We start from the raw sequence: 23,906 nt of genomic DNA, 5'->3' as shown, positions 1-23,906 counted from the left end.
CGTGGTGGCTTTCATACAGACTCTGTGTGAAGTGGCTAAAAAGTTCTTGTTAGGTATGTGGGACACCATGGAGTCAAGGAGCTGGGACTGCTGCTCCTCTGCTGATGCCTCTCCAGAGGCTCGGAGCATCCAGTTCCCTGCCTTGTTCTGCACGTGGTCCTTGGCCGTTCAAAACCTCGTGCTTCTGTTGATACCCTGGATGCTGGTGATTGGTTTAATGAAAATGTTTTTGTGTGAGGCCTCTGCCCATCGTTGGGACAGCGGACTTCAGATGTGTCGGTGGTGAGTTCTGTGCTGGATCAGGTGTAATTGTCATCGCCTTGAGCAGAGCCAGCTCCTGTGTGTAAAGCTGTATGGGGGAAGGCAGGGCTAGTTACTAGAACCCTTCTACAAAATTAGTCATTAGCAGTTAACAATTGCATGACTGCAGTGCTGGTACAGGTGAGGACAGACTTACACGGAATTGTTTTACACTGTATTTTAATGCATTATTATACTGTGACCTAGCACAATGGCTTTTGACAGTAGTTTCCCCCACAGAGGGGATGCGAGCATCTCTGAGCTGTTTTGTTCTGCTCGCCATTTTTCTTACTTTCAGTGTAAGTGCTTGCTGGTAACCTCCTCTTACCAGAGAGATCTTCTGGGAATTTAAATACAGTTATAAGAGGGCAAAATTTTGCAAAGATAGCAATCCATGCAATAAATTGCTACTATTACTCAAGCTTAGAACCTTGTACCATCTTCATTTAATTTCTATCCCACTAGTAGAGCTGAGTCAAATCTCTTTAATTAATCACATTGGGGATTGCTTATTTGTGTTTGACATTAGAGGAAATATGTCAATGGGATTGCAGAGTGAAGTAGTAATTGGTCTCCACGCTCCCAGTGAAAATTTGCTGGTGTTCAGCTCTGTTACTAGAACAGTATCTAATGCTAAATTAAGGATGTAAAAAAGAAGCACATTTCTGCTCTACCTAGGATTAGAAATGTATGTCAAAAGAATGCAACACTTGTAGTAACCTTTCTCACAGCGAAGTCCTGCAAAAATATTTCTGCCTTAGATGGGCTTGAAATTAATATCAGATATATAAGAACTTCTGCTCAGAAATGCAGACAAGTTCCCCATGCAAAGTATAAACAGACGACCCCTCAGAAGCATGTATTGACAGCAGTTTGTTGGAAAAGGGATTGCAATCATGATGTAGTATATCATGTATTATCAAATAAAAGGGACGGGGAAATGCCAATTAAGTTTATGGATTTGATGTTTATTATTACCCTATTCTTGGTCTTCCTCTTGATGCACAGTGCTCTAAGATGTTTATAGTCTGTGATACGGAAGTCTTGGGATGTTTTAATTCGGCTCAAAAGCAAATAGGGGAAATGCAGTTTTTATTTACTTTTACACATTTTAACAGAACCTTTAAAAAAAAAATAGACTCTTAAAGGGAAACAAGCCTGTGCTTTTTTAGCTTGAACATTTGCTCTGCAGTCAGTCTCAAAAGCTATGTAGTTTTCAGTAGCAAGGTTCTGCTTTAGTGCTCTTGTCCTATCTTAACATTCTTATATATCGTTGCCTCACTGGTGTAAACTATGGGCAGGTCTGCAAGTCTCTTTCCTGAGATGGTATTGAGCCAATAAATGGATTATTTACTGGTGATCCTCATGTGAAAAACTGGTGGGGATTATTTAAAGATAAAATGAAAAAAGCATTTCCATGCTCCCACTCCTCTACCCTCATTCAAATAACCATTGCAAGAGATTTTGTTTTAGGCTAGCTAATCCAGTCTGCTGAGAGAGGGGGAAATCCTAATTTTCCTTTTAGCATGGCACTTCTTGCCAATTCTTGAGGCCATTCACCGGCCTGTCCTCAATGTGGTGTTCAGCACATACAACATTTGTCGTCTTTAACTAGCCTCCCTCGGATGCTTTTTCAGGACCTGAGTACAGTGGTGCTTTTGGTTTGGAGAGGAGGTTTAGTTGCTTCTTGCAATTGTTGAGCCAAGTCTGCCCAAAAAATCCAAAGAATAAACAGATAAAAATGGGACAGATCCTGTTCCTAAGAACGTGTCTGTACCTGTTGACCTGCCTCTCCTGTTTTCACCTGGGTGGTGAAGTACATCGGAGCCGGCACTCTAATCCAGGACGGGATGTGAGGAGCAGGCAAGCGTTTGGTCTTGGGGTCCGTCTGCCCCTGTGCCCACCCCTGTGCCCGGTGAGCCTTACGGGGCTCTCCCTGCCGCTCCTGCAGCACTTACTGAGTGCACCTCTGCTTTCAATGCTACAAAGCAAGCCGCTAACAATTTGTCTTTCCTTATGTGCTATTCTTGGTTATACTACTTGCATATTGAGGGCTTAGAGATTTTTCTAACACAGAAAGGTGAAGGCTGGATCAGCAGTATTTCTTTCCAAGCTTCTTTAGAGAGAAGACATCGGTAGACAAGTGCTGTGAGAAGTGTTGTGCACCTTGAGAGGCTGCCTTACCTTCCAGTGCTACACAGAGCTAATACTGCACCCAGCAGTTAGTATCTTTTATATTGCACTTGTCCAAGGTTGGAGACCTACTTCAGGGACTGCTATCTGGACTCTGATAGGCATCTCTAGAACAAAATTAATGCTGCCCATAGCTAGGTGCTTAAAATACCTCAAAGGAAGAGTGCTGTGAAATTTGTTTCTCTGCTTGCTGCACAAGGGGTGCAGATGGCTATCTAAGAGCCTCAGTGCTGTGCAGGTGGGGACTTTGCTCACATCTCCCTGGAGGGGTGGAGGATGCTATCCCTTGATGGTCACAAATATCCTAACCATTTAGTTTGTTGAAAACTACTTCAAGCATGGATTTATTCACATATAGATATCTAGGTATCTCTCTTAGTCAAGTTTTCAGAGTGAAGAATTGGCAATACTGTCTTTACCTTACCCCTATCCATCCCCAGAGTTCCCTGGTAAAGTATTCTGATTTTATTAGACTTTGTTGTTGGGCATTTTTCTTGCTGGAAGCTGAATCTTGGTATTTCTCTGTAAGGAAACCAAAATAAAACCTTGAACAAAAGAATTGGAAATAACATTTTGATTTAAAAGCAGTAATAAACTATTTGCTCCTACATGGAAAAATTGTGTGCTGAGTCTCAGTACACGGTGATCTCTTTAAAGCTGAGTTTATAAGGCCCTCGATTTACAATGGAAATGCTGACACAGTCTTAACACCGAAGGTGCCAGCCAGAGCAGCTTCAGTAGAGAGCTAGCCACAGAGAACTGCACGTAATAAAACAGATACAGAGTGTTCATGGCTTCTTGCACTACTCAGCTGTTTGAGAAAGGTGATCAAGTAGCGAAGAATTTAGGAATATATATGTTTTGTGACCATTCTTGTTCAAAAAAAGCTCTTCTAAATCCAAATATATCCTGTTAACTTAGTTTCTGGATTACATCCCATTGTAAAATGTACTGCTGCGTACATTCATCTAAAATCTGGTGCTTTTGTTGTTTTTCTTTTAGTAAGATGGCATTGGTAGCTTCCAAATACAGCAATTATGTACAGAAAAAGACGTTAATAATATCAGCAGTATGACTGGGCTGGTTTCTGTTGCCAAAAAGAGGAAAAAAATCACCATCGCTGGCTTTAAATCCTCTGATACCATCTACCCAGCCAAATGCAGGGCTGTGTCGTGTGTGTGGAAGAAGCTGATTCTGAAGTTAAAGGCCCAGGCATGTTACCAAAGCACTATTCCTGTTCCCAGGTTCGTGATGTGCCCACTGCTCGGGCCTGGGGCGGGGAGGGGCCGACACGTGCGCTATTCGGGAAGCGAAAGGCAAAAGGAAAATCTGTTTCTAATTAGATCAGTTGTGCAAATGAAACATGTACTGCACCGTGTACTGTGGTGTGAATTCAGATGGTTTTTCAATTGCTTTGGTAAAAGCTTCGTCTTCCCTTTCAGCCTTGGTTGGCAAGAATTATCCTCCCTGCTCAGCCGCGTTCCCAGGCGGCACTTTGTGTAGGCTGGAGAAGAACGAGAGGCCGTAAGGTGGGAGTTCTGTCCTCAGCGCGAGGGACATTCAGCAGTGAGCTTGTATGAGCTCGCTAGCCTTCTTTGCTTGTTGAAGTCTTACATCCTTAATCCTACTACTAAAAGAAATTTTTAGTGGTAAAGATTAATTAAGCAGTGTTTATAATGAAGAGAAGCAAGGCAACAGGAGCCTACTTTTAAACATCAGTTTTAGTATTCAGCAGATTGCTGGAAAGACAGAAATAAAACTCTGGAGTAAGTTATTTTGAATTCTTTTATTGCAGAAAGCAAGCCACTTCAAAACTAAACAGTTATTCATCGAGCAGTGAAAATCCTTTAAAACAAGCTATTGGAGGCTGACTAGTATCCTCCTTGACAAAGTTAGAGCCTAAGTTTTACCAAGTTAACATTTAAACCAGTTGGTGTATTTTGTTCCAAAAATAAATTTTCTGCTTTGAGCTGCTTTTAATTTTATTTCTACTTAATGTCCTGTAAGTAAAGAGCATAGCATATCCACACCTGTGGATAGCAATATTATTTTAAAGGGATTATGTCAAATCACAATTATTTAAAGCATTTTCCTATTGCTAAATAAAATTTGAAGCATTATTATTAAAGCAAAGAATTATATTTGTTACATTCTACACATCTCCCTGCTTCTAGTGTAAGCTTTGTGCATTTTAACAGTAATATAATTATGTTTTAGTACATCTGCACTGTAAAGACTTTGGGTTACAAATATGCTAATCATTTAGTTACTTGAAATCTGCTTCAAGCAGGGCGTTATATTACCAGAAGACAATTATTTGCTTCAAATTCTATAAAAGTGGAAATAAACGTTATTGTTGAAAAGTTAGTAGAATCTCCTTCCCTTTACGTGCACAGAATCTTGCGCTCTCTCCAAAGATCTGGAAGTGGAGGCTGCTGTAGTTGCTGTATTACTAACACTTCAGTATTTTTAGAAACTCTATCAGAGCGTGCCTGCCAGTACACTGAATTATTATAAACACAAGTGAACTATACTTGTTGGGAAATGATTGCAATATATTTGGTGATGCAGCTTGCAGTTATGTAGCAGTGTTTACTAACATACATCTTTCCAGAATTCAGTAATCCATAATGCAGGTTTCTGGTCCTGGACAGAACGTCTTTTTGAATGTTTGAATTGTGAGAATCACACGGTTTTCATATTTTTCTCTCTATTAAAAATAATAATAAGAAGAAATAAATATGCTAATGCCCAAAAGCATTGCTGAAAGTTGTAGATCGCCGCCTTAATCCAGAAAGACAGCATTTCTTTTGCAGTTCAGAAAGCTTCAGATGGCAAGTTGTGACCTTTTAATGATTTTTTTTAAATGAATGATATGAAGCGCAACACTAAAATGTCCTTGGACACGAATTATTTGCATTAGCAGCGTATCTGTTTGATATATCTGGTTAAGCACAGGTTGTTGGTATTCTTTTATTTTACAACAAAGGAGATTTTTTTTTCTTTTTTTGGAACGTATTTCTCCCTTAAGCAGTAAATATGCTGTTACGTGGTGAATTTCTGGCCTAATGCATTAGCATGTCTTACAGAAGCTGTCTGTTGTCCAAATGTAAGCAATCTGTGTCATTTGCAAAAATGAAGGCTGATGAATGGGACTAATGGATTTATCCATATATATTCTATCATAGAAAAATGGGGATTTATAAACTATTTGCTAGAATGTGATCTGCATGATTTGCAATATGGTTTGTGCTTTTATCAAACCTATGAAGTTAGTCTGTCATCGTTGTCAAGAGTAGCTCTGGTTTAAGCAAGCAGGAGGATTTTCTGTCTTGAAATTTCCTGACTTGTGACTTGGGCAAGTTGGGGAACACAGCGTAGTGTTAGGGGCCTTGCGTTGTGCCACAAGTCTTCTCAAGCACCTCTGAAAAGCCAAAATCTGTTTGAATCCACAACATCCCAGAAATGGGATTCATCATTTCTTTATGGATAGAACAAAGGTTTGCCTGCAGTTCAGTGATTTTAGGCCTTTTGTGTTGGATGAGGAACATTCAATTAACTAGCTTGAGAGTGCTAGTGCTGAAAAACTGATGGACAAAGAGAATGCCAGTGAAATGGGTGGGAGGCAGAGGAGGTCAGACAGATCTAAGGGCTCCTTGTTTTGTCACAACGTCGTGTGGCCAGCCAACAGTTCTATGCTTTTATGTTGGACTTAGTGATTATTTCTGGCAGATCTCCTTTGACAATTTATTGCATGTTTTCTACCTTACTATGTCAGGTTTTTGTTAGCAGACAATACCACAAAGGGATCTAAGGTTTTTGCAGGTGTTAGAACCAGTGTCCCGTTTTCAGATACTTCCAAACTTTTGTTAAACAAGCCCCTTCGGACCTTAATATGAACTATGTCTGAACTATGTCTTTGAGGGAAAGTTGTCCACTGTTGAGATGCATTTTTTTTTTTTTTTTTTTACAGTGCACTCAGAGCATATCTCCTGACTTGTAAAAATCAGTTTGCCATTGGAGCTGCTGGTTTTCAGGTGTTCTACACCAAATGTGTACCAATATGTACATGGAGATTGTTAGCTGCTGAAAAGAAAAAAAAAAAAAAAAAACAAGTTGTAAGGTCAATACAAATAATGGGATAATGAGAGAGAAAGTTAACTTTCAAGTAGTCTCTTTTGCCACAAAAGAAGTATGTGTAAATAATACATTCATCAGTTACAAGGTGTAGGATTGCAATAGATGCTCTACAAGGCATACTAATCAAGCCATAGAGTAACTCTGGAAGGTTTGTTTTATATAGACGTGTATATATATATTTTACAGTACTTGTGACATTATCAGTTTTCCCCATTCACATCCAGCCTCAAGTAAATGCAAACCGTACTTTATACTCATTGGGAAAAATGAAAAATAAAACCTGTACGTGTGCAGTGTCTTCCTACTGCCGTCCCCACAGAAAACCTTGTAGTGGTTTTATCTTAACGAATTAGTGTTGTGTTATGTTATTTTTTCATATTTAGTTTTCTCTTAAGAGAAATAAAAAACAATGGGGTAGAGAAAGGTTTACATAGAGAAGTTTCTTGTTTTCCCTGTATAAACCTGTAAATACTGTGAATTTGGATCAATTAATTGCCCAAATTTTCAGGCTATATCTGTACACAGAAGAATTTCCTGTTAAATAGCTGTATCTTTATCCCCCAGTAGGACCAGATAGCTTTGGAGTTTAGCAATACAGCTATGTTTTTCCTGATACTAAAAAACTGGTGTTATTTCAATACAGTTTGTTACTTAGAATTACGGCAGGGAAAACTCAATAACCTTACCTTAAGCACTTTGTCTCTCATACCCATGGTAGCCTATGGAAAGGGGAGGCACTTTAACTCTGCCAGGGTTTGCAGCCAGGCAGTTCTCCGTTTCCAGAGGTGTGAGGGAGGGAGAACCTCGGCTCCTGAGGTGCAGGAGGTCCCGAGGCACTGCGTCGGGTTCACAGAGTGTGCTCAGTCGCTGGGAGCTGGCGTGCTCTGCTCTCTAAAGGAGCTTAAAACACTTGCTGCTTTATTTTTTACATCTGTTTTGGTCAGTGTGTGTTTGTACTGTGACCTGTCGCTCTGCCCTGATGCTGCTCACAAAAAAGCTCATAACCAGTTGGGAATCTGGGAGGTGACAGGGCAGCAATCTGGGGTGGAGGAAGCAGTAACTGGCAAGTCGAAGCCGCTGTTCCAGGCAGCAGTTCAGCGTGAACTCCCTCTCCTGTCCCCAGATTGCTGAGCTGTCTGCCTGCTTTTCAGATTTGTTTTTGTCTTGAGCAGTGAATCACAGCAGTGCTCGCCTGGGCAGGTGACATCAGTTGGATTTCTTGTGCCGGATGCCAGCCAAAACAGATGCGGGAAGAGGAGGGAGAAAAGAATTTGGAGTCTTCAGTTTGCAGCGCCAGCTCCATTCTCCATGGAGCTGATGTGTGTGTTTTCCTTGTGCTGTGTGCCTTTCCACAGCCAATGCTGTCTCCTTCTCTCGAGTTTCTGAGAGCTCAGAGCTGGAGAGCAGTCTTTGCTGCCTTTTGTTAGGTCCCTGAATTTTACGGGAATTAGCATTTCTGACCAAACATTTGCAGCAAATATTTTTGCAGTCTCTGCCCTTCCTGTTTTTGTTTTGTTTTGTTATAATCAAAAGTAAATATGTAAGCATCAACTCACCGTGCAGGATACAAACAAAATAGATTGGTCACTAGTTTAAAAAAGTAACGCACCGTACAAACCCTTACTTATGTTCTTTAATTTTCACACAGAGAAATTGTATCACCAAATACACTGTTGTTTGACTGCAACCTAAGTGAGTAATTACCCACCAAAAAGACCTTACAGGAAATATTTTTGACTGAGCTAAATGGACTTGTAACTATCTTTTTCTTAAAGAATTAAATAAACCAAAGTCACCTCATCCCAGGGCACTTCTAATTTCTCTCTGGCAGTTTCTCCTCAGTGCCCGAAGAAATAGCAGGTATTGTGTTCCCGGGTCGGATACATGTGGCATTTAGAATTCTTACAAGGTATTTGCTGCATTTTCTCTTAACGTTAGGAAAATCATTAAAGCAAAAATATTACTTCGAATACTGCCAAGTGTAATGCCTTCTCGAACATAAGCACTACTGGGATCAGACTGTTGAAAGAACTTACTTAGTAGCTTTGGAAAATTTTGCCTGAATAAATGTCAGCATGCTTTCTGTGCTGCCGTTACTGCTATCTCATTTCTCTGCCTCCTGATACTTTCCCCATTCTTTTCGTTGTCGCTGTTCTCTTTTGTTTAACCTCGGTCTACGGTTCTTCCATCAGCTGCATACCTAAAGGGCTGCATCATGGTCCAAGATAAACATGTTGATGGCTACTAATGTAATATAACTGAATACTTGGGGAAGGTGCTTAATGTGACTTCTGATCCCTTTCATCCCTGGCAATTTATAGGACACTCACACATCATTCAGGAGGAACAGGGTTTTGAAAATGTCGCTGGAGCTCTGGTATGCAGTCTTTAAACAAAAGCTTGACTCTACGATTTTACTGGGGCTTGTTTAAATTGCAGTTTTCTAGAACGTTGCTACGGAAGATGCACCTTCAGCTTCTCCAGAATGAAAGGTGACCAAGCTTTGTGCTGGAGGAGCCGTGACTCTGGTAGCTGGACACAACAGATCTGCTCTCAGTGGGAGTCGTGGCTTGTATAAATGTTAGTTGTTTGCCCCTACAGCTAAGTGTTTTTTAAGAGTTCACAAGGGGTCAGATAAACATTTAGTGGCTTTCAAAACCTGTCTCTGGTCATTTGAGTATGTTGTGTTATGTGGTCAGGTTACGGCGAATTTCAAAGCACTGCGGGGATTACTGGTCTTTCATACTGCCTTGAACTGTTTATAGTGGCTTTATGCCCAGGTCTATAGCATGCTTAAAGAGAGTACCAAATAGCAGGAATGAGTCTGTCTGTAGAATGGAAAACTGGGGACTTTTCTATCTCCTTGAGTTCTATTGTTCTATTTTACTGCTACTCTGACGTTGGTACACAGCGGTGCACGTATTCAGGTGAACAAGTTGAGGAATGGTACTCGGTGATAAAGGAATCCTACATCAGCACGAAAGGAGCTCTGTGTGTGACAGGTGACTGAAGGCATGCTTATTTGTGAAGAGCTGGTTTTGCACTACTGAAACGATTCTTTAGCCGCAGATCCCTACTTGCACATTACTTTTTATTAAAAAGTAGAGAGTCAGCAAGTGAAGGAGGAAGAGCTGCAGAGTGAAAAATCAGTGGTTAGAAAATGTACAAAGAATGCCATCTTGTTTGCTTGCATGTATGCATGCAGAATATATATACACATTATGCCTTGTGATAACGATGTCCAACTAATCCTTCTATTTTCTGAGCTCCTTATTAAAATAGCAGTTCTATTCTTGATAGATTTTGAGAGAAATATTTTTACAATAGAAGAGAAAATATTTGAGATAATTAATTATGACTTAAGGATTTTCTTAGGTTTGTCCACGTTCAGTTCCCATAGAAGTAAAATATTCTTGGTGTTTTTCAAAGGCAGCTGCATTCCAACATGCTCTAAACCTATCATTGACTTCCTCCAGACAAATCTTAGTGTACAGTTGAGACAATATAGGAAAAAAAGACTGCTGTCATACTTTTCAGCTGTTTTTTCCAAGAATAAGAAGAAAAAGCTAAAATTTTAGGAGGAGGTTATGTCAATTTTTAACATTATTTGCTACCCTCTTGGTAATCTTTCAGCACGGTTGCAAGAGTTATACATGCGTGTTGCTTCCTGAGCTCTTGTATCTCAATTGCTGCAGTTGTCCAGGATGTTACAGGGTTATAAACGGTGGAGTTTGTTGCAGTGAGAACATGAATCCCTCCAGCACACTGGAGCATTTATACTCGTACAATGTTTGGCTTTTCTGTGGGTTATATTTCTTAAGTGCTTTCTGCCAAGAAAGAACATGCATGCCAAAAAAAAATTGGTCATGGAAGGACAGGTGTATACTGAAACCCAAAAGGCTGGATAGAAGGCAAGACCGTTATTGGTAAGGAAAAGAAACAGAAAGGGAAAAGTAGGACTTCTTAAGCAAAAGGTAGAATAAGGAGGTTAGCGAAGAGGGGAAAAGGAGTGGTAATAGAGAAAGAAGGTAAAAGATCTGTGCCATTTGAATGGTTCGTATTGTCTGCAACACAAGGCGGTATTAATGAACAATTTGCCAGCTAATTATACTCTTTATAATTGGCTTAATCTGTGCACCACTGCAGAGTTCCCCAAGCCTGCCTCTCGTGATTACCATTATTAGCAGTTCCCAGCTACAGTTGTGCTTCATTTCAGAAATCCCCTCACTATGGCTCCGTGAATTACTGGTTTCTGAAGGGGAGTTATCTGAGCAGCAGTCCTTCACAGTGAATAATTTTGAAAGGAAAAAATACAAACGCTTGCTGGAACGCAAGGGCTGAGTTTAAATAAAATAGGCAGTTCTGTGGGGACGATCACAGAGTTCTTGTCTTGAGAGTGCCAAGTCCTGCATTTATGCCAGCTAACTTTAGGCACCTAGCTGACAGAAACGCAGTCCTTGGAGGCTTTTGTTTGTCATCATTAGGGGTCTGCCCAGATGAAAAAGTTCATTAATCCAACCGAGCTGCTTCTCCTTGCTGACAGAGGGAGCTGAAGGCAGCTGCCCTTCTGTGCTGGACATCCATCAGCTGGAATGAAACTTGACCTGGGTTCTCATTCTTCTAGATCTTTGGCAGTCTGCATATCTGAAAGAAAAAAAGCATTTCCCTGGCCCTTCATTGGAGCACATTGCAATCCCCAGTTGTGGAATCTGATACTTTGTATTTTATTGTATTTTATACATTTTTGTGAAATGTCATAACGGTTTAGTCTTTTTTCTTCACATAATCTCAGCAGAAGTTGTTGGTGTTTTCTCTGTCTTATGCTGCATTTGTTCACCATCACTTTTCAGCAACACAGCTTGGAACATCAGAGTCCCGCTGCATGTACGTCACTAGGTGTAAGGTGAGGAATACCTATCGGTCAGTCGTGTGTGGGGTCCGCTGCACGAGAGCTGTGTGCTTGAGGTATACTTGCATGCATCCTCTCCAGGACCAGCCTCTCCCAGGCAAGAAGCAATAAAAAAAAAAAAAAAAAAAGAATCTGAGCAAATGAAGAATTTTGGGGCCTCTGAGAAAGCTCCAAGCAGTAAAGTCCAGTTGTTTGGGCTTTGGAGAGAGACCAGCATCTCTTCCTTGTAACAACCCTTCTGCTGTAAACCTGGCTGGATTTTGCTCTGACTTTGGTAAAGTTAGCTTTCTATTTAAAATGTCATTGTTTTCTAAATTCAGTACTCTTTTTTTTTTTTTTTTTTTTTTTAATACACAAGAATATAGAATTTGAATAAATTTTTCTCTTTTGGATATGAGGGATTGTGATTCCCTGCTGAATCCTGTGAAGTCTCAAACATGCACAGTGTGAAAAATGTTTTGGTCCCTTTTTTGTACCAGTGGCAATACGTATTTAATTTCAAGGGCACAACAGACATTCAACTTTAGTGGCTCTAAAAAGTTGTCCTGAGTGACCCAATCCTTTTTGGTCTTAGAGTACTAATGGATAGGACGGTGGTAAATTGCTGAGTTATAGTGAAGCTTCATAGTAAGATGACTTCATTTTTTTTTTTCCTGTTGTTTTTTTCATCTGTTCCTTCATTTTTTATGGAACTGTCCTATTGCATTCAGTTTCTTTGAGACTTTCTGCCCATCCTTTCCCTTAAGCACAACAACTCTGCTCCTCTTTCCCCAACCCTCTCCCGGCTCAGGCCTGTGCTGAGCATCTCTCAGGCACGGGCTCTGCTCGCACCGACCCGCAGAGCTGCCTGTCCCCACGCAGAGCTGCCTCTTCCCGGAGGCTGCGAGCAGCGGGTACCAGCAGGTAGAGAGAGCTCTGGGAGCCCTGGTAGAGCGAAGCAACAGGAGCCTGTTTCAGCACTCCTCTGGCATACGCTTAACTACAGGAGGGATCTAACAAGGAAGCTGTTTCAGTGTAATGTAGAATACATCTTTAACTTGCTGTCTTTTCTCTGGCATTGTCCAGAGTTTTGGGGTGGGTGTTACTCATATTTCAGTAATGTATCAGATTTTGGTGTAAGTGCTTGATGGCTTTGAGTGGGTTTAAATAAGCAGTGGCAACAGAAGACAAATATTTTAAAATTTAAATATTTTATGCTTATGTACTACAGCTTACTTAATCCATTTCATTAAGGATCTAGTTGTCACGGTTGTCCATGCTCCCTAGGAAATAGACTTTTCTCGCTCAGCTGTGGCTGTTAGGGAGCGCTGCTGCCTCAGCTCTGAAACTGCGACTCTGTCTTTTATTTCTAGCTTAATGTGTGAAGGGCCTCTGTCTGGGTGCTACGCATTATCATCTTGCCAGAGATAAGGCTTAGCCTTCAGCAGGCGTGCCCAAGTGTGTGTAATATCCTGGGAACCGATTGTGCGGTATCTTCTCATTAACTATTCCTAATGGGTGGAAACGATACCAGAGGGGTTACAGTAATGAAGTCGTAATGTGATAGATCGGGCTGAATGAGAATAAATTCATTCTGATGTGCAGCAGTATTCCAGGGGGTATCATTAGTGCATACAGAATAATACATAGAAACCTACTGGCTCGCCCTGTGTTTTTTAATTTACTGTTTCCCAGTAACTCCTTAAAAACCCAACCTGCGATTTAAAGGCAAGATTCAGATCAACGTGTCACCACAACAGACAGGAGTTTGCAGTGAGAAAGAAAATATTATGGAAACTAAAATATAACTAACCGAAATGGCTGTTCTAGTATTAAATTTGTGTGAGTGCTGTTGAGGAACAGTGACTATTCTTTCATTACTGCACAAATGAGTGTCAAGATAATTGTTTAGGAAATGAATGAAGTTTTGGTCTTTCTGTAGTACCTTCCCTTCAAGACAGGTTTGGAATAGGAAAAAGCATAGCCACTAGAATGCCTTCTGTTTTTTTCTGTGGTTCATTTAATGCATTGCCGTATTGTATGCCTTGAACACAAACACTGAACTAACTTTATATTATTGTTAGGTAGTAAATTCTGATTCCAAATCAAAATTTCATGTAGACCCTTTTTCAATAGAGCTATTTAAAAATAAACAGTGCATTCACGTTTAACAACAAAACCTAAGTCTGCAATGTAAAATATTGTTTCCTGAGCCACTTTGCTATGTACAAAGCATTACTGAAATGTCTTCAAATTTTTAAAAACGCTGAATGGTTTATGCTACAAAAGATATAGTGCAAAAAAGAGCTAGATTAAAAACAAAAATTGCACCTTTCAGATGTTAGGTGAAAAATAGGATAGTATTGCATATTTAAAGAATCTATCAGATGCAACTAAATGCCTTTCCACGTGTGAAAGCAGTTCATTAGAAGTGATGTGCCTACTGCTCTGTGGTGCTTGTGCTTTTAGGAACACTAAGTTTCAGGTTTCTGAATACCTATTTTGTCAGCATTTGAATACAATTGAAAACGTCACCTTCTAAATCAGAAGTTCTAATAATTTCAGTAACAGATTATAATTCTAATCTAATTATTTCAGCATTAAATATCCCTTCTCTTAATTTTAGTTCTTTCTTTGTCGTGTTTTAAACTCTAGAAATAAAGCATGAGCTACCTCTGTATGTAAAAAGTATGGACTTAGTTTTGTAATGTATTTTTAATAAATGCTTGGTACAGGAACAATTTTTTCAAGTAAAGTCTTACATTTCCTACAAAATGTAGAGTCAGTGACTGGTTTTCTTTTAGGCTTTTTTTTTATCATTATTGTGGTAGCAAGGAGAGATTGAAAATAGTTAGACAAATCATCTCATTTGACTGGTACGTGAGTTTTCCTCCTTAATCGAAACCACAGTTTAGGATTCTGCACCACACGTGCATACCATGCTTACAGCCGAGCTGAGGCTCTGCCAGCAGGACTGCTCCTGCTCCCCAGCCCTCTCCAAAGGCAAGAACCCTGAGCCTTGCCACCTCAAGTGTGTCTATGCCAGCCCACATCATCTGGGGGAGGAAAAGGGAGCTCCATGCCCAGGCAGAGGTATTGATGTTGTGGGAGTCACAGTGGTGCAGTGGGAAAACAGTGGATGGCTACAGACTCCCTCCGAAAAATGGAAGGGAAGAAGAGAAGCTGGAGTCGCACTTCATGTACAAGAGATGTTTGAGCATGTGAAGGTCAGCGATGGAGACCACAAGTTCCATCAAATGGATAGAAACAGGACCTGGAAACTACAGGGCCTCAGTCCTGGGAAAGCACAGGAATGAGTCTGCCTGGAAAGTGTTCCAAGCCAAATGAAGCTGGAAACTGGGAAAAGCCAGGAGAAGCTACCAAAGGCAAGTCAAGCCTGACTTACCTATGTCTCCTTCTGCAAAAATGTAACACTTTTCTACAAAAAAATTAGAAAACCAGTACTGTTTTTGTTCATGAAGTGACAAAAGCAGGATTTCGCTTCATTGTTACAACACTGTGTAATATATTTAGTTTGCTAATTGAGGTGAAAAGAGCTCTCTGTCCGGGTAAAATATGTGATTTTTATCTAAAGCGACTAGGTATTTTCTGCTCCTGAGTTGTTTTTTCACTTTTGGTATGTGCAACTCTATTGTATTTATGCTGTGAAGACGTAGTGCTGTAGAGGGGTGAGTCTTTAAAACTCTGGGAAGGGCTTCAGTGACACTTGGCAGTGATATATCATTTCTCAAGTGCAGGGCACAAGTAATGTATAAGCAAAATTTGCTTAATTCTTGCTTAATTTTATACTGTTTTATAATAATTTGGCAGCTGAATTTGCTCAATTGTGATAATCACCTCTTCACGACCTCCCTCTTTTTGTCATTGGTTTAGTTTATTTTGCCAGTTTCTCCAGGCTTATACTACCTCATTAGCTGCTGACTTGTAGAAAACATCAGCTTAAAGCTCAACTGTATCTCCCCAAAGCCTCATGTAGTCCTGCACAGTGAGGGGATGACGTATGTTGACATACTGATCGTTCTTCGTGACTAAGGCTGCCAGTGTTAAAATTGTCCCCTAATGATTATAGCCCCTCAGCCCTCTTTGGTTACACACCAGGGCACGTCACGGCGGTGCACTGCATTTCCGAGTCCCCCAACAGGAGCTCCTGCTCTTAGGCATGAAAGAAAGATGAGAAAATAACAACAGAAGATAAAGATCTGACCCATTGTTTCACCAAACACGTGAGAACTGATTGAACAATGCAACTCCTCTCTTAGCTTTTCACGGAGCCCTCTGTTTGCAGCTTGCAGGTCTTGCATTCACGTTCTTTCTCTGCCACCCCCTTAAGGCGGATGAGTACTGTGCAGAAGTGCAAATACACCGTTCTGCCTTCTTGTCCCTGCATGCACTGGTCCAGCCTGCGCACTTCGAAGGGAGAGTTTGGTCTCAGATCAGTTCAGTGCCACCCAGCCTTTCTCATGGCCTGGCCCTGGAAGCGTGTCCATCGCATCAGTGCCTGCACAGGTGTCCTATTCCTGCCTGTGTTGTTGAATTGCATGTATGTTCACATGAGTGTCCTTCACACGGCTGTTCCTGTCATGTGAGGTGTCACCCTGCTAGTCCGTCAGGGATTTGAAAAGACTGGAAATAACATAGCTTTCATCTATTTAGAATAGAATTCAAAGATAACACGAGCTCTGCACCTCCGCACTCTGTTTGTGCCATCGAAGTTACTACAGGGGTTGTGTCACCCAGCTCTGAAATCAAGCAATATCAGGACTGGAATGCAGCATCTGCTGAAACAGCGCCCAGAAATATAAGGGGGGGAAGCTGGGAGCACCGTGATTAACTGAAAATGCCAAGGGAACTGTAGGTGGGTGGAGTGCTTCTATCCAGTGTGGGATTTGGCTAGAGAACCAGAACATCTCTGAACTTCTGAGGGATCGGTGATAACCACAGCTGATCAGGACTCACCTCCGCATCATGGATGAGCATCAACATGAAGCAACATGAATTCTGCTGTATCTTTCAATTTTATTTTTTATTCATCTTTTCCCTATTTCTGTCCATTATTGCAATTTCACGTACAGATGATGAGATCTCTGCAGTGGTTTGCAGGTGTTGCCAGTTCCCAGGCAGAGGCAATGAACGGCACAGTTTCACAAGAGCATTCAGTGGGAGCCTCTTGGTGAGCTTTCCCAACACACACCTGTCCTGGCCCTCTCGCTCGAGTTCCTACCTCCTTGCTGTGCCATCCATTCTCCTCAGTCATTCCAGTGAAATTATTTATAGAGTCACATAGCGAACTAGATCAGGCAATTAATGTTCTGCCCTGCCCTCCCTGATGAGATCATCTGTGTTAGTGAGCAGCAGGTCCTGTAGAGAGCCTCCTCTGGTTGGAGCATCTGTCACCTGGCTGAAGAAATTGTCCTCAAGGCCAGGCATCTTCCACTTGATGCATTCTCTGACCCTATGATAAAAGCATCTTTATGGTAGCTCAGGTGGTGTTTCAAAGAGAATTTCCGTGCAGTTATCTTTTTACTAGCATTAAATACTTATCTGCTTCGTATTTGGACTGTGAAGAGCATTTTCCATGTGCACGAGCTGCATTTTTCTTGAATGAAAAGCTGCATAAAGAGCTCTACGAATAAGTATGCATAGTTTTTTTCTGATTAGTTGATATTGGGGTAATTGTATTGAAGTAGGATGTTGAATGTACTTGCTATTTGGCAGTAGTAAGGGAGAAACATGTTAATTCCCTAAGAGCAATACCTGTTACCAGTTATTTCTGGTAGCTGATAAGAAGGGTAATAATCAAAACTCCATAATTAAAAATACGTTAGCTGTTTTTACTTAAATTCGGAAAAGACAGGCTCCTTGGTGCAGGCACTCTTTTTGCGTTGCTACGTGAGCTTGTAGCACAGCAGCAGGTGTCCATGCTTTGGGACAGTAGCACTTGGTGCTCTTTGTGGCAGAAACAGCATTTTTGTTATGTTATCATATAAAATATGAATTTTAATACTAAATGTAATGCTTTGCTATGAGAAATATGTAAACTTGGCTTCAAAGGAGCAGCATGCACTTCCTGGAATTCTGTGCATAGTGTGGTTATAAATAAGCAGCAGGTTATTTGGGATTCACTAGGGCTGATATCTGGTATCGTTAACAGTATCTGGCAGAAATTGTTTTCCCTGACAGACAGTTGATTTTTGATTAATGCAATATGCTTTGTTATGAAAACCAGTATCTTAGAAGATTAATGAATACCAAGCATAAATCCAGCATGGTGACTGGCTCATAAAGCAAATACGTATATGCTATGTAATTACTTTCCATCTCATCTCTTGCCAAAATTTTATTCCTTTGGAAGCATCATAGAAGCATCACAGTCGAATTTAAATCATTTTAAAATAGGACAAAAAATGGTGCTAGGCATGGGTTGCAAATACAGGGTTTAATTCTGGCTTTAAAATTAATTAATTTGAAAGGGAATTATTTTTCATTTGTGCATGAGTGCATAGCACTGGAAATATTATGTACAATTAGGTACACTTTTTCAGTCTGTAAGAAAGTATTCTCTTTGTTGCCCAAATTGTTAATAACCTGCAATAATTGATGTTTTCTGCTTCGTTGCTACTGGTTTACGAACTTATTGTTACCTTACATGCAGTGTCCTTGTCCCCATGGCGGGGCCCTTGCCCCTGGTTCTCCCGTCTCATTAGACCTGTCTGCTAGGAGCGTGTGCTTCGTTCAGCGCCACGTGGGACAGCGCTCCAGCACGTTCCGGGGACTTGGCGCTGCCAGCGAGCTCCTGGGACACGTGGCACTTTGAGGAGGTGCAGCACCAAGGGGCAGGAGGGAATCTCTCCGTGCGGTGCCGAACTGTGCCGCCTGTGTTCTCCTTGGTTTTATTCCTGTTGCCCTCTGTTACTTACCAGCAGGGAAGATCATCAGATCCACGTGTATGCGATTCAAGCAGGGAGGTGCTCTGCATTTCTGGTTTGTGTATGGGATGTGTTAAAGTCAGATGGAACTTACCTGCCAGTTTTTAAAGAGAAATGGCCCTTGAGGTTTAGTTGAATTTGCGGCTTCGTCTGCTCTTTCAGTGAAACTGTTAATTGTAAAAACTAGTGGTTTGTGAAAAAATGCTGAATTAGCTTTGAGGTGTCTCTAAATGATAAAGACAATGCCTGAGCAGTGCTTTAAGGATACAAAGTTTTTAAAGAAATCCCAGTCCAGACAGCATGCAAATATTTTCCACTGAAAATATATCTACTGCTCTTGAATATATTGATTGGACAGACATTTCAAGAACAGACATTACTGTTTTGTGAGAAAATCATTGAGAGCTATTTCTTTCTAGGTTTTACTGAAGCGTGAAGTGAACGATAACGGAGCATGTTCTCCCTCTCAAAGTTTATCCTTAGTCTGTGCATCTCTGCTGCTATGTCAGGTTCCTTTCCCTCTGTCAGCCCTTGTAAGCGTGTTGCTGGAAGGGCACTGAGAAACCTTGTGGGAATTTCTGCGCTGTCCAAAGCGGTGGGTGTGAGTGGGTGACTTGGCCACCGCGTATGGTCCAGTTTGAGCATCTTAAGCACCGCTGAGCATTGAAAGATGAGATAGCTAACGTGAACCTTGAGACCTGGAAGTTTCCAGGTGGTTGCTGGCGGTGCTCGCTCCAAAGCCAACCTGTGCCGTGGTGGACCGGGAGGCAGGCGGGAGGCCTTCCTTGCCTTCCCTGGAGGCCGGCTCCCACCGCTGCCTCCCAGCAGTGCCTTCAGGCTGCTCACTCCGAGACACGGCGCTGGTCGAGCCTGCAGCAAAGAACATTGTCACGTTTTGGGCGGTTTTTGACTTCTATTGAATTAAATATGGAAAAGTAGCGGTCGTGGCATACAGGCATAACTGTGCATGAGTATCGTGGTGGCACGGTGTGGCCTGAACGCTGGCATAGCCACATCCACGAGCCAGGCCTGAAGTGCTGCACGAGTGGTCAGCTCGGCGAGTTGGAGAGGTGGGAGTTCCCTAAGGGCTGCCTCTAGGAGATGTACCTAACTGTTCCTTCCAAAGTCAGCGTGCTTAGTCACTGGAACAGCAGTTTCTACTTTTTTTTTTTTTTAATACTTTCTAATACTTTGTTTTCTCTTTGATAAAATGATAATTTTTTATTTGGGGAAAAATGTTTACAATTCATGCAGTTCTCTCTTCACCGATTGGATGCCAGGCTCCCCCTCCCATACCGGTTCCATGTGGATATAATGTTTTCCTGTTTTCCTTACCATACAAGTCAAAAAGTCACCAAGCTTTGACATGAACGTTTCAACTACGTGGTGAACTGTAATTTCACTCTGCTTTTTCAAATGTGGATGGAGACTATAATTCATGCAAAGAGTGGATTATTATTATTTTGTGCTTTGAATTATACATGAGTTGGCACAGGAAACATTTGAATTTCATCAGTGCTTAACGTAGATGCTGTGGACTAAGAAGGCATTTTGGAGTGTCACATAAATGCTCTGCTGAAATAGCTTAATTGTAACCACTGATAATGCGCAACAATAAAGGGGTAGAAACCAGTAATTGCAAAAATAATGGTACCAAACCATCTTTATTCTTGCTTCCTTGTCCTTGGATTACTGTTTATAAATTTTTGCTTTTCTGATGTAAAAATTTTAGGAGTAAAAAGACTTTTTTTTTTTTTTCTTCTTCTTCTATTTGACAGACTAGAGACGACTTCCTGGGTCAGGTGGATGTGCCACTTAGTCACCTCCCGGTAAGCAGTGCTTTTGTCTCTGTGTGCTCTCTTTGTCATCACCAGATATGTGAACTTGAATTTGTTTTTATTTTTATAGTTGAATGGGTTAACACAGGAATGTTGGAAGTTATTGAAAAACATTTACATCAAATTAAAGTGTCATGAGCATTGAGTACTCATGGAGCATGAACATTGTTATTTTTGCCTGAATTTGACCCCTTGCTATTGATGGATGTTATTACGTGAGGAAAATGGCTTCGCAGTGACTTTCACAATGATGCTTATTTGGATATGTCTGTTATGGTTGATCTTGAGTCATAACACTGTTGTTGTTGGCTTATAAACTGCGATAGTTGAAGAATATGATGGAAGGATCAAAAATGTATACTGATGAAAAAAGCATTATTCCATTCCCTAGCATAATAGCAACATTTTTTAGTATTATTGTGTCCATATTTGTGTGTATACTTCCATTTACACGCATGCATGTGCGCAGACATTCTCTCTCTCAAAGTAGCAGATACACAACTGTAGAGAGAGTCCCCAGTGTGAAGCTGCATGTGTACTACAGACACGCTGCTCCAAAGTAGAAAATGATGAGGGACGTATTAGTGCATGTCTATTTTGCAGTCAGGTAGCATTTTACAGTTCCTTTTTAGTAAATGTTATTTTAATAATTAAAAATCATCAGCAAGAGTTGAGGTAGAGCTAGAGGCATGTCACAGGCTGTGAGCTCTTTGGAGGAATTGGCAGCTTTCTGCTTTCCGTCGGCATTCTATAGGCAGATGACAGCCCTACTGTCCCCTCCCCAGGGACTTGCCTCGCACTTCAGTGTGCATCTCATGTTCTAGCTCTTGTTTAAACAGTGGAACGCTAAACTTACTCTTTCAAATTATTTTTAAGTCTTCTGCTGTCTTTAAATAGAAAATGCAAATTGTCTGGTTGAGCTCCTTTGCTGCCATTGAAGAATAAATTCCATTATCTAAAATGAGAAAATGTAGTCCAGAACTCCCCGCTTCCTTCCATTGAGGCTCACTCCAAAGTGAATGTGAGTCCTGTACAAAATCCTTCCTCACTCTCCATATTTGCAGATAATTTGTTTAGCTCCAGAAGCAACTTTTTTTTTTCTCCAAAATTTCTCCTGGAAAACTTGTAATACACATCTCAGAGCTGTCATTCGTTCTGTTTCTGGCTCTGACGTAGCAGTGTCTCCCATGGGCTGTTCTCACGCTCTGCGTCAGTTACTTACATCGTGCTCATCAAGGTGTGTGTACTCATTTGATGTTCAGGGAAACATGCTATAATTCTTTACGTTCTAATCAATGTTTTCCTCATTCATCCTTCCAGTATGCTCCATGAGAGATCATGGAGCAATTATTTAAAATATTTTCTTTCTCATTCTAACTGTGTTGCTGATTTGTTTGGCAAAATCCTGGCTTTCTCTGGCACTATCTAATTGCTATCTGCAATATTTGGTTAAAATAAACAGCTTCGTTTTTAATGCACATTGCATACAGATGAGAGTACTAAAAAGCAATACTTCTCAATCGTGCATTTTTTAAAGTCCTTGATTTGATTATAATCTACTATCTCACCGAGAAAATGGGAAGTCTGTCTTGCACAGATTGAGTGGAAACTTAATGCAGGAAATGCCTTGCAGGATAGGAGTTCATTCCGTGAAAGACTGTATGTTATTTGATATAAAATCTGAGATCATGAGTTAGGCTTCATTTTGAAGTTATTACTTATTGACTTTGAAATACCACAGACAATAAAGCTTTTACTGATTAGTAATCAGGGAGGCAGGTTATTCTGTGTTTATAAAGGCTTAGTAGAGGAATGGGGCACAAAAAGTATTGTTGTTTTTAAGGATGGGGCTGGAAAGGGATTTCTAGATGTACCACCATTTTTTTTTAGTAGGTGGCAGAAAGGAGCAACATTCCTGCTACCTTGGTGCTCACTTTGAGAAAGTTTCATGGTAATCCAAGGAACTAGATCTCAGGTCTCTGTTGGAGCATGTGTGGTAACGTGCTTACTTTTTCAGTGTAACACAGCTCATGCTTCCAATCTGTCAGCCCCAATGGTACAACAGGTTAATGTGCCCCAAGCAGTCCAAAGATTATACTTGTATATGGGCCTCTGGTTCTTTTATTTACCTTCTCATTTTTAAATCTCTAGTTTTGTACCTATAAAGTGCCTGATCTCACAGACTTGATGGATGTAACTTACCTTGATAAAGAAGCTGAAATTCTTATGTAATAGAAAGTTTTTTTAAGATTTAAGGCTTTGTGAAACATAATTAAGTGGAAATCAGAAAATGTGATCTGTCGGCCTGATAGTATTACAAATCTGCTTCATACAGAATTTCATAATTCATATAGTCTTAACTGAAAGTTTTGAAAGTTGCAACAGTTTTGAAATAAAAAAATGAAAGCCAACTGAAGAATATTTTATTTAATAGCTTTCTAAAGTGCAGTCAAAATACTGCTTCAAGTGGATGCAGCCTTCTCTGACGATGCTGTTGGGTGACTGCATCAAGTTGGAGAGGGGTTGTTTACTGGGTCTTTCCCAGCTTTCACTGAGATATGAACGTTTCTGTGCATTTACAAACGTTTCTGTGCACTTAAAAACAAGGCTTGGTTCAGCCCGTTACTGGTATTTGCAGTGACATCTAGTGGACCTCTTCCGCAGCTATATATTAAACATCCACCCACTGTAATTATACTGGAGCAGGTCTGCCTGCTGCAACTTTGTCACTTGAACAAATCCTCCCTAGCAGTTTTAGTTGGTCTGTGATGTGAATGTTCTTTATAGATCTCTGTGCTTGTTGGAAAGCCCTGTAATGTGCTATTTTCTTAAATACTTGTAGACTGAAGACCCAACCATGGAAAGGCCATACACGTTTAAGGATTTCCTTCTCAGACCAAGAAGGTGAGGGGGAAGACCTTTGTGTTTTAAAACATTTCTTACCTCGAGATTTATTATTTGCAACTATTTGAGGGCTATTGAATTAAATGCTTTTCTTTATTTTGTAGCCACAAATCTCGTGTAAAGGGTTTCTTGAGACTGAAGATGGCTTATATGCCTAAAAATGGTGGTCAAGATGAAGAAAATGATCAAAGGGATGAATCTGAGGTAAGACACTTAATCAAGAGTTCACTAGTTGATAACCTCTTTTTGTCTTTTTTATACTTGTTGAGGTATTCAAATTATTAGAGATCTAAAAATATAATTATAGAAAAAGTTGTATTTTTGAAATATAAAATGCTGGTAACAATGTTGGTAGCAACTTACTCCCAATCACACATGCACACAGGTGTGGTTTTTTTTTTTTAGCTGTAAGGTGATGTTTTCTCTACTATTTCAAGTACATCAAAGTATTTCAAGTGGCACAATGAATTCTAAAGTTTGTCTTACTCAGTTATGGTGGTGTTTTTTTCATTTTTATGAACATTCTCAAGACCTTATAAGTCATGCAAAGAGGGCAGAAGAATTCAGAAGTCTATCCAGGTAATTTATATTTGACATAAACATGATGGTCTGTATTAAATATATAAGTACCTCTTCCTGAGAAGCCATTTCAACGTAGCCGTCAAAACGCTTTTCTTCACTTCTTGGCAGCACTGG

General features: G+C 40.6%; 1 protein-coding gene across 9 annotated transcripts in view; it reads left to right on the top strand.

Annotated features, from left to right (window-relative positions):
• NEDD4L (NEDD4 like E3 ubiquitin protein ligase) overlaps positions 1-23,906 on the top strand; it is a 144,708-nt gene that overhangs the window by 79,715 nt on the left and 41,087 nt on the right. For all 9 annotated transcript variants that reach the window (XM_032206475.1, XM_032206474.1, XM_032206473.1 and 6 more), the window contains 3 exons: positions 20,247-20,297; positions 23,149-23,210; positions 23,315-23,414. In XM_032206475.1, the coding sequence (XP_032062366.1) occupies positions 20,247-20,297; positions 23,149-23,210; positions 23,315-23,414 (213 nt within the window). The remainder of the gene's footprint in view (positions 1-20,246; positions 20,298-23,148; positions 23,211-23,314; positions 23,415-23,906) is intronic.

Source organism: Aythya fuligula, chromosome Z, assembly GCF_009819795.1.
Source record: "Aythya fuligula isolate bAytFul2 chromosome Z, bAytFul2.pri, whole genome shotgun sequence".
NCBI lineage: Eukaryota > Metazoa > Chordata > Aves > Anseriformes > Anatidae > Aythya > Aythya fuligula.
This window is presented reverse-complemented; position numbering and strand designations above follow the sequence as displayed.